An 11466-nucleotide genomic window follows, 5' to 3' on the forward strand; every position below is an offset into this window, starting at 1 on the left:
TACCACTTTTTATTGGATGCAGACACAGTTTAATTGACCTGGCGCCACTTTGGTGACTGATTCAAATTCAGCAATAATTTTAGATTATAGAAAGTGAACTTTTCACTTTCTGCGATTAAATAAAAATGTTCTCTACAATACAGTTATAAAAAAAATAAGTGGCATCTCCTATATGTGATATATACAAATTTTTCAGCATTTCATTTGCATAGTATTTTATGTGGTGCAACATTAGAGGTGAATCAAAAACTTTTTGTACAATTCAAAAGGAGCCGTCGGGGAAAGTCTAAAGCTTCAACCTATAGGGGCTGTCAGAGAAAGTCTAAAGCTTCAACCTATAGAGAAATGAGAGGTAATGTACAAAAGCTTAAATACCCCTACCATGAAAGCAAAGCACATTTGCTTTCCCTAATTGGATTTTAGAGCACTACCTGCAATACCTTGGAGAACAAAGCCCCCCTAATGTATCATTATATAACCATAACGTCTTTTTAATAAAAGTTCTTCATTCATTGAATTGCACTGTACTTGGCAAACAGGCCTTTACCCTTTAAACAAATAATTCATTAGGTAATTAAATTGGATAGAGATTACTCTAATTAAATAGACATCGCTTGTGAATCATAATTTCAATGTGGCCTGCCTGCACCTTTGTGATTTCATATTCCTAGCATAAAAAGAGAGCTCTGAATGAATCCTGTGTGGTAGGAAGGACAGATACATATAGACACATAAAGGATGAATTTAAAAAAAGCTTCTTGGGAAGCTGTCATATCCACAAATAATAGGAGTTTTGTTTCAGGACATCTCCTGTTAAAGCTAATTTTTGGAGCATAGGAACAAATGGGGTTAAGAAGGGATCCTTTTCTGAAATATATGCATACATAGAGATATGATTCTCTTAGCATCAATCCTGCATAATTTGAGATGAGAAATATTCAAGGTTTTAAGGAGGGTTGGTGCTTCTCCTCATTTTTGACATGGCTTACAATGGTCAGAAAAGAGCAGTGTATAGAAGAACTGAAGGAACTTTGCAGCCAGTGATCTGTTGTATGTCTTGGTTCCCTCTAATAGCATTTGGAGCTGAAGCCATAAAGACTCTAATCTGGAAAGAAGAAGTTCCTGCTCCCTGCTTTGATCTCCTTCCTCTTGGCTGTTTAAAGCTGACAGTTTGGCTGAATAGCATTCACTGCGTTCATTTGTAAGACATGAGTTTCCTAGTGTTGCGGAGCTAGCAGCTACACCTGTACTACAGGAATTTACACTCAGTTGCTCCGGGATGGCATTGATTTGGGACGGGTGAAATACAAACACAAACTAATTAAAAACTGCATAATGCAGCCCTACAGGAACAGAAAGGGGAGGGAGAAAAATAAATAAATACAACTGCAGCTGGCACAGCAATTGTGCACATGCCCCCAAGCAACGTTCTGGCAACTCAAAATTAGAACCCTAAACTGGGAAGAAGAAAAAAGTCTTCGTTAATAAATGATCATATATAACAGACCTAATTGAAATTCTTTGGTTAATTAAGAAGAGATTTATTTGTAAACCCATCGATCTTCCATCAATAAAATAGGTACATTTGAAATGAAATAATTGATCTTCTATGAATAAAATATGTACACATGTATATTTAATGTATATATATATATATATATATATATTTAATACATATATTTATTTTTTATAAAAATATATATATTTATATATAATTACAATATAGTATTTTAAAATGCATATTATATAATATTATAATGTTATAGTATTATATATAATATTTATATTATATAGTATTTTTATAAATATATAATGTAACTTTTTATTTTATAAATATTTGTAATAATTTATATATATATACCTAATAAGTTTTTGCCAAGTTAGTCGCAGGCTTTGCTGTAAAGGAGTTCCATGAGAGTGGGCTTAGGTATAAATCTATAATTTTGGGGAGCTTTAGCACTGTGTAGCTGTATGTGAGGACGAAGGGGCAATACAGAGACAAGAGCGGGCACAATGAATATTTAGATGAATGAATATGTTTCCCAGAATTATTCAACACATGCGTTGTTGTTCCAAAGCCAGGGTGTTTTCCCAGAGCCTGCAGGAAAAGGTGGTAGGTAATAATGATTATTTAACAAGGCTCATAAATCAGACATCCGGAGGGATGAATGAGGAGTGAATGGGAAAAGGCTACTTGTTGTCAAGTGAAGGTTGAGCAGCAATAACGCCCCATTACAGGCTGTGCACGGCAGTTAAGGTAAATAATTCTATTAATGAGGTGTCATATATTTTGCAAAGTCACATTTCTGTCCAGCATAAAAAGCTGATTTTAGGTAATGTTCCGTTCAGTAATAAATTTATTTTGTGGCACGTTTTGGCGCAAAAAAAAATATTTCTTTGTAATTGAAAGACAAAGCTAAAAAATCCGGTCGCATCTGTTACTGAATATATCGCGTTTACCAACGAAATTCATTTTCTGCAAAAGAAGGGCAATAATGGTCGTAAAGAAATGATTAATAAAAGTTTTTTTTCATGACAAGAACAATTTTTTTAACATAATACAGGGGGAAATAATTAGAAAAAAAGCAAAGTGTTAGCTAAACCATTGCAATTCTCAAATTGTGCTCTGCTAAGCATCTTGTGCTTTCTCTGCTGCTAGGTGTCTTCTTTCAACATCTCTGTCATCTCCATTTGGAGATATTTTCAGCGGTTTATCACTGCCATCTCCAGCCCTGCACATTTCCAGCAGGTTATCACAATTGCCATCCCCCCTCGCTGATATGTTTTGCTGATTAACATCAGTGCACTCAGATACCCGCTGCAGATTCCCACCGCTGCTCTATCCACTCCTAGGACATCTGGAGCAGATCAAAATCACTGACTTCATCTTACTAGAGTCGCTGCTAAACCTTCGCTTATCCTTTCTACAAAGAGACCTTTAGCCCATTCCTCAAGCATCAGCCTTTAGTTAAAATTCAGCCAAGCAGCGACCCCTATGTCTGAATTTGCATTTCTTATCGGACCCTTATCTCAGCTGATTTGTTATTAATTTAAAAAAAAGAAGAAATCTCTTAGCAGTGTATGCATCGCCTTGAGAAACTACAGCGATCGCTATCTTATGCAAATTCATTGCGAGAAGCCCTCTTTTAAGTGAAGTCTATCTGCTTACTGATCTTTAAATTATAGAAGTCCGACCATTTAGGTCAATGTATTTTTAAACAGTGTAATTTATTTCAATCATTTACACCAGGCATAATCACACATTATTGGAACGCTGTTAGCAATTTGATGTGACTTTTTTATTTCTTAGGCATGTTCATCAGATTTCGCTAAGCAAAAGGTGACCGTGTTTTACTGCTCAACCCTGCTTGTCATTTGCCACAGTCTCAGTATGACTGACTGTTCTTCTCTCTATAACGTGTTCATCTAATGAATTGGCAGACTTTTTCAGGTCTGTAGAGCATGCAACCTATTGGACAATGTTTGTAGGAAAATTTGGATTTACTCCAACGTCTTCTGTGTTGTATGTCCCCAAAGCAATGGACTTCTTCTAGGTGTTTCTTCTAACCTGCGAAAGGCCATTTATTGTAACAATGCTCCCAGTTAAGCGCATATTAGTTTCAGCAGACTGCGGCAAACTTTGCATTGGGGAAGAGAAGTGATAGATGACCATGGTAAGCTCATTTCAACTTAAGTAGCTTAGTACACTGGTTCTAGTGCAGACTTATTACACAAAAATAGGAGATATCTCAAAAAGTGTGCAGTTTATTTTGCAGAAATGGCAACTAGGCAAACTCGTGTAATAAAACGGCAAATTTCGGATGTATAAGTAAGGTTTTGCATGCCCTCTGCTCCTGTTGAAGGTATCTGAAAATTCGTAATAGCTCGGTATTAGCTTTGCCATGAAGTTTGCTGATCCATTTCAGGAAAAAATTACAAAAAAAAATCAACAACCAGATTTAAAAAATAATGCATGACAAGGCGGATTTGTTAAAAGTCTTGTAAACTCTATTTTAATAAGTGTGTATGTTGCAAAATCATGTGCAAGCACCAGCTTTCTAATGCGTTGCTGTAAAGATCTGTTACACTAGGAGTTTATATCCTTAAGCTTCTGGATGAACATTCCACCAACATCTGAACACTAACAAGATTTCTGCAACATCAATGGACTTATCCCACCTTTTACTTACCTGGAATTTTGTAATGAGATCCTTCTGGTTGAAAAACACAGTTGTCATTTTCTGGGACAGTTCACCCAGTTAACCTGGGTACAATTTAAGTGTCTGGTGGCTATTAGGTGCAAACTATCGCTTTGTACATTGACACATCCCGAGGAGAATCTGACAAAGGATACTGAAAGGGGTTTGGGAAGAAAAGGTTGACACACTATTTATATAGTTACTCTTGTGTATCTAAGTGTAGCAAGCTTTGTTTACAAAAGCAATTATTTCAATAAGTCTAGCCACACCAACTTGTGCTGGAAAAATGTCCCTGGGGCAATCCTACCATTTTTATATATAGAAATCATCAGCGAAGCCTAATTTTAGACATTTTTGGACTCTAACAATAGTACCTGACGTTTTGAAATAGATAATTACAGTACCCTATTAAAATGATAATTTCCATGTAGTTTAGAAATGTATTAGTGTGAGTTATTTAAATTAAATTAATGTGTTTGAGAGATTTTTAATAACATTTATACAAGGTAGAATAAAATATACTATAGATATTAGAAATATGCTAGAGATAGATAGATAGATAGATAGATAGATAGATAGATAGATAGATAGATAGATAGGCTATAAAAAGTCACTGGAGAATTTCAGTGTAAAGTCGGATGTGAACCCTTGGGGGAATTTTGGGGTTCCTCAGCTTTTGATCAGTGTTGCTGGGGATTAACACACAATGCACGTGCAGTGTTTGCTAAGAACTCTAAGCACTAATGAAATATAAATGCTAAACCAACAAAATCCAGTGCTGACATGTGGTGTACATTTGCTTTACCAACTCAGACTACTGTCTTTTAGATCTGAGGTATTTATTATCATTACCCAGCACCCAAAGGGAAAATAAATCCTGTATATACTATATATATATTTAGATATATATTTTGATTTTTTTTACAGATGTGTATCTTTTTTCCATTTCGATCTCTCTGTTTTTTTGGTGTGGATTGTGCACACACATGTTTGGTAGTGGACCTTGCTAGCAGTCCCAGGCATTATAGAAGTATGGTTAGTTTGCAATGGATGTAAACACAGAATGACTAAAGTTGTGTGATCTTTAAATGCCCTGATCTCTGCAGCAAAGGACAGAAAGTAAAGCAGCACAGTTGTTTCTGTTAAAGGGGACATACTATGGACTGAGAACAGCAAAACCCCAATGTTGGACAGCTGTAAAATCGTGTAGACAGGTTGTCATACAGCAGTGGGGGCTTGTGTGAAAGGAACCCATTGCTAAACATGAAATCCACAATCCAGGCAGGGAAGGCAGGCATGCAGGCAGGCGCACACACACTCTGCTAAGGGGGAGAGAGACTCGCTCCCATCCAGACAAACATCCCGTCTCTGCTACAGAGCAAAGCGTCCCAGCCAATGCTCAGGCCACATGCACCGAAGGGGGAGGAGCCTAGAGCTCAAGTGGATGCCAATCAAAGCATCAACTTCAAATTGTATCTGAAAGATCAGCCCAGGACCTAAGGGCAGACACATCAGTTGGAGCTCAATTGTTGATCAGATCACATCTAAGGGATTTAGGAGCACAGAAGAGCCGAGATTTGAGGGGGGAAAAAGGATCACCCTATCGAATCTACACACCTCTTCCCATGCAGACTCTCTCTCTCCATTCCTAATCACAGAGAGGGAGAGGGAAGAGTACAAGGTTGCTACTCACTACACTACTTGACTTGTTGGCCCAGAGTTTGCTCTGCTTTTTCCAGTGCCGTGCCTCCTCCGCCCGCCCCTTTTATACTTGTTATTGTGCTGGAGAACCAGCGATCCCCTGGAGGAGAGCGAGATCCCCACTTCCTCAGAGACATGTCCTTTCCACAGCTGGGTTACCCTCAGTATCTCAGCGCTGGCCAGGCGGCTGTCTATGGAGGCGATCGGCCGGGAGTCCTTGCGGCAGCGGCGGCGGCAGCAGCGGCAGCGGCAGCGGCGGGATCTGCAGGGAGGCCGAGTGGAGCGGAGCTGGGGAGCAGTTCTACGGCCGCTGTCACCTCTGTGCTGGGCATGTATGCCACCCCTTATAGCGCCCCAAATTACAGCGCTTTCCTGCCTTACACCACCGATCTCACCCTCTTCTCCCAGATGGTAAGTACCCTATCACCGCACTTCATTTCTATTCTTTTCCCCTGATCGCCATTAAATAGAAAACTCTTATTTCATGTGTCCATGCTAATTGTATTAGTATTATATATTCCCAGTTAAATACTCAACCTTGCCACAAGCGCCAGGCATATATTGTTTAGGGGTCAGCCAGGGCAGCAAAACAAAATCCAAGAAAAAAGGGAATCAAAATAGTCACGGAGAAAAAAAAGCAGAGTTAGCTGAAGAAATGTTTCCCCAGGGACTGCTAAACAGTAACAAAGTGATCCCAGCTTCTGTTCCCATCCGATTCTTTTCTGTGTCTCCTCTTAGAAAAGTAATCCAATTTACTTCCTGGGTTACTGCTGATGCAATAAGTCACCACACTTAGAGCTGGTGATTTTTTTTATAGTAAATATATTTATATAAAATCTACTTAAAAGAAAATGCAAGCAAAATGTTCAAAAAAAGTTTGATGGGATTATAATAGCAAAATCGCTCCTATTTTTATATATATTTATATATTCTTAGATCTACTATTACATTTTCATGTATGCCATGCATTGGAATATTAAAATAACAAAACATTCCTTATGATATTTGTTCGCCACATTGAAAGTCAATGACCTATTAATGAATGAATCTTAATGAAATGTCGCTGTCTTAAATAATTCGCATGTAACATGTATAAGGATGCTGAGTGTTTAGATAATACGCTAGGCTTTTTAATGACGTGTTGAAAGATTAATAAGTACCCTCTTAAACATTCCCTGCAGGACGCCTACAATAACTTAAATAAAATTAATACAATTACCAACAAGCAATGAAAAAGCAAATACGTTGTTAAAAGCAAACTAGTAAATTGGCCTAAAATTGTGATTTTACTGTACAGGTTAGTAGGCCTTGATAACTCCCAAAAACCTAATTGTGACAAAATAGAATTCTATTTTGCTGATGTAGATTTACATTTTAGTTATGTGCTTCCTCATATAGGTATTTTATGATAAGGAATTACTGGCAAAAATAATGTAATGCATTTATATCCTTTTAATCAAGGTTGTGATTGTGTAAATTGTAATTTATCTAATAGACCAGAATTTTATGAGCGGATTGGTAACTGATTTTTTGATTTATGTGTTGGTAAGCTGAGCTTTCTAGTAATAATGATCCCAAGTGATCCTATTATCAAAACAGTCGAGTTCATTTACAAAGAAAAAAATATAGGAAGATGGATAACAACCTTCAAAAGCGCAAGCAAACAAGTGATATTTACTCATAGATCAAAGACAAACTTGACAAAGTCTGTATGTACAGCATATAAGTCAGTCAAACAACGAAATGTTTTACCAGGTCACCTTCTTTAGCATAGATCCTATCTATATCATTCTCCTATTCGGCTAATATATACATATATATGTAACGATTCCCATATATATATATATACATATATTATATATATATATATGTATATATATATATATATATATTTATATTTATTATGTGTAACGATTCCATATATATGTAAGGTTTCCCAGCACCTGTGTAAGCTTTGATTGAAATGATGTTTATTAGTTTTTTGGAGGAATTGGTTAGCTGGCCATCTATTCTTTAGATTTACATTGGTATGATCTGGTTTTATAATGAAAGAAAGTGCTTGGAGTGATATTGTCCTGGTTAGGTAATATCTAGAAAGGAAAAGCTCTCCCTACAAGGTATTTGAGTGGCAGGTCAGTTGAAACTTGAAATATGTTAGAATCTTGTAGACCCTTATTAGCAGTTTCTAGGCATTGTCGAAAAATGTCTAAGGTTAGCAAATCCCAAGAAAGCCTGAGTCTTTATCACTTGAAAGCTAAGCATTTGGGATTTGAGGCACAGCAGTTTGTGTTTATGTTTTTTTAAGTAGAATCTCTTTATGGATTGTATGTATATTTTAATTTTGGATGCAATACAATTTGTAAAAAAATATAAATAAATATTTATTCGTCCGAATAATAAGTGTTAAATTTTGTATGTTTCAGGGATCCCAATATGAGCTGAAAGAGAACCCTGGTGTCCACGCCGCCACTTTTGCTGCACATACTGCCCCAGGTTATTACCCATATGGACAATTTCAGTATGGCGACCCAGGCCGGCCTAAAAATGCTACCAGGGAAAGTACCAGTACATTAAAGGCCTGGCTGAATGAACACAGAAAGAACCCTTACCCCACCAAGGGCGAGAAGATCATGCTGGCCATCATCACCAAGATGACCCTCACCCAGGTCTCCACGTGGTTTGCCAATGCCAGGAGGAGGCTCAAGAAAGAGAACAAGGTGACCTGGGGAGCCAGGAGTAAGGAAGATGGCAATCTCTTTGGGAGTGACAACGAAGGGGACCATGAAAAAAATGAAGACGACGAGGAGATCGACTTGGAAAGCATAGATATTGATAAAATAGATGATAACGATGGGGAACAGAGCAATGAAGACGACGATGACAAGCCTGAGCACTTGAGGCAGAACGAGAAAGAAAGTTTAAAAAAGGAAAACGATGTCCTGTTGGCAGGGGCCGATGCACTTAAATCAAAAGACTCTTTGTCACTGACTAAAGGACTCTCTGAAAGCAACAATACCCGGATCGTCAGTCCCGGCGGACAGGGGAATTTACAAGTATCACCACACAGCAAACCTAAAATCTGGTCTTTGGCAGAGACAGCGACCAGTCCTGATGGTGCCCCCAAATCCTCACCTTCTCCCCCTCAAGTAAATCACACTTCTCCACCTATCCAGCACCCGGCTTTCTTACCCAGCCACGGACTCTACACATGCCAGATTGGCAAATTCCACAACTGGACAAATGGTGCTTTCCTTACTCAGAGTTCCCTGATTAATATGAGGTCTTTATTAGGAGTAAATCCCCACCACCCTTCTCATCACAACCACCACCACCTCCAGGTCCACCAGCAAGCCCCTCTCCTAACAGCCAACTTGGGCTCTCTCAGCAGCACTGAAAAAAGCACAGAGAGGACAAGTCCCAAACACACAGGTGAATAGAATACATCATATAAAAACCTGTTTTTTCTACTGATCCACAAATACAATTTGTTAATCTGCTGCCACATTACTGCATATAATATATATTTCATTGCTAATGTCACATACAGTCTGTTAAAATAATAAGCTTAAACTGCACCCTTATTTAATATATATATATATTTTTGCAGACAGAGAAAATGTCCCGAATATTGATTCCCATACACAGTTGAAGTCTCCATTTCAGGCTACCAGAGAAAAGTAAGTTGAACAAAGAACACCTCTATGAATACATATTTGATAGTGTGTTTAATTATGAAATAAGCTGTATTATGCATGCTTGCCTTCATATGTTGTATGTAGATCAGTGTAAAACCTAACTTTAAAAAGTTTCACACAGCACCGCAGAAGTGCACAAACAATTTATAGAGATTAGTAATTATGTATGCTTGCTATTTATTTATTTCTTGCATCATTAACTTTTTTTTGTTCCGTTATTTTCAGCTCCTTGACACAACAAGAGGGAACAGCTCGCATATTAACTGCACTTCCAACAGCCTGATTGCTAAATCCCCAGCAGTGATTAAAAGACTGATTAAACATTATGGACCATTATAATATCACAGAAATGACTCTTTTTGCAATAAGGCGGTGTACCCCCTCCTCCCCAAGAAAAAAAAAACATTTATTAATCTGTAGATGGATTCGTCTCCATTGTACCGATTCAGAACCCAGTAATTCTAATATTTCTTGAAATATTCGTTTTTTGGTAATCTGTATTCCCATGTCTGTTTCTTTTTTCTGTATATAACGTGGTATGAAGAATGTAAATAGCGCGTCGACAAAACTTGTCTAAAACATATATTTTTGTCTAATAAACTAAATGAAATTATAATATACACGACTGGATGTCTTCTAGTTACCCCTGTCGGCATATTGTGCATTGGTCATAAAATCAAGTGAAGTTATTTTTAACGCTTTCAGATGATATCAGTCACCGTTGCTTTTTTTTTCTCTTTTTACCCTTTGTTTAAACAGACAATTTCCATTTTAATGCCAGTCATTATGAAGTGAAAGGGATACGCTGAAACAATTTGTCACGCTGTACTTTATGGTGATTACTCTTATGCAGCAGTTGGAACAATCTGCTCTCTTGTATAATTCCTTTTCAACCCTCACCCAATTGAGGGTTTTTTTTAACTTCTCTGTGAATCGCCTTTTCCCCCCTTACTGCTGTCTTTCTGATATTGATTACAATTTAACTGTATAGATTTTAAATAAGGCATTTTAAAGACAATTGTTGAGTTAATCCCTGTGGAGTGGATAGTTAACACCTAAGCAGCTCATAAGGTAGCAGATTTTTATGACTCAAGTTAACAGGGAAGAGCTGTAAGTTTTTTTCCCTGTTTGAGAAAGTAGCAGCAGAGCTAATTGTAGGTGCAGTTTAGGGATTTTAATGAGAATATGAAGAGCTAAGTATGGGCTTAGGAAAACAGAAGTGCTAGAAAGCCTGAGTGTGTGCCGACGCATTAGTTTAAACATTCATCTTGCTGAAGACAATCTGTTAAAACCCTGTAATATTCTCAATGTTTCCTATTTTTTTATTTCTAATTGAGAACACTAAACAAGCATTGAGATGCTTAGAAGACGCCAGATGGTAGTTCATAGCAGAAAATGGAAGGAGGCAGCTGGGGAAGTCATTAAGAAATAATGTGAGGACGCCCTATTCAAACAATGCTAGCCCCAAACAAGCACTTGTCGGATGCTAGAAAAGATTTCCAAATCAAATATTAATAAAGGTCCAATCAAATGTGGGGCCACTGATAAACACGGCAAAATAGACATCTCTTTATCAGCTAGTTGTCTGTGAAGGTTCAGATGCATTACTTATTTTCCTTAACAAACAGGTGCTGGAAACCGACAATTTAATAACTCAACGATAGATTTTAGACTTACAGTTTTTTTTTTAATTTAAAATCAGAAAAAAGATCATGTCGTAACGAAGAAATAAATATAATATTTATATGTCTGCATGATGTTTCTATGTACATATTTAGCAAATTTGTATTTTATTGGTAATAGCATTTATGTAGTTGCAAAAGGGTTTTAGGCAAATATAAACCTAAAGGCACCAATTCCTTGGTTTATAT

At 37.3% G+C, this 11466-nt stretch overlaps 1 protein-coding gene across 1 annotated transcript; it reads left to right on the forward strand.

The window, feature by feature from the left end:
• The first annotated feature begins 5715 nt into the window (after positions 1–5715).
• Positions 5716–10209, forward strand: IRX1 (iroquois homeobox 1). The gene is made up of 4 exons (XM_072413338.1): positions 5716–6311; positions 8324–9329; positions 9508–9577; positions 9821–10209. Exons 1-4 carry the CDS (start codon positions 6036–6038, stop codon positions 9876–9878), a joined length of 1410 nt encoding a protein of 469 aa, XP_072269439.1. The 5' UTR covers positions 5716–6035; the 3' UTR covers positions 9879–10209.
• Positions 10210–11466: the final 1257 nt, after the last annotated feature.

Source organism: Pyxicephalus adspersus, chromosome 5 (assembly GCF_032062135.1).
Source record: "Pyxicephalus adspersus chromosome 5, UCB_Pads_2.0, whole genome shotgun sequence".
Classification (NCBI taxonomy): domain Eukaryota; kingdom Metazoa; phylum Chordata; class Amphibia; order Anura; family Pyxicephalidae; genus Pyxicephalus; species Pyxicephalus adspersus.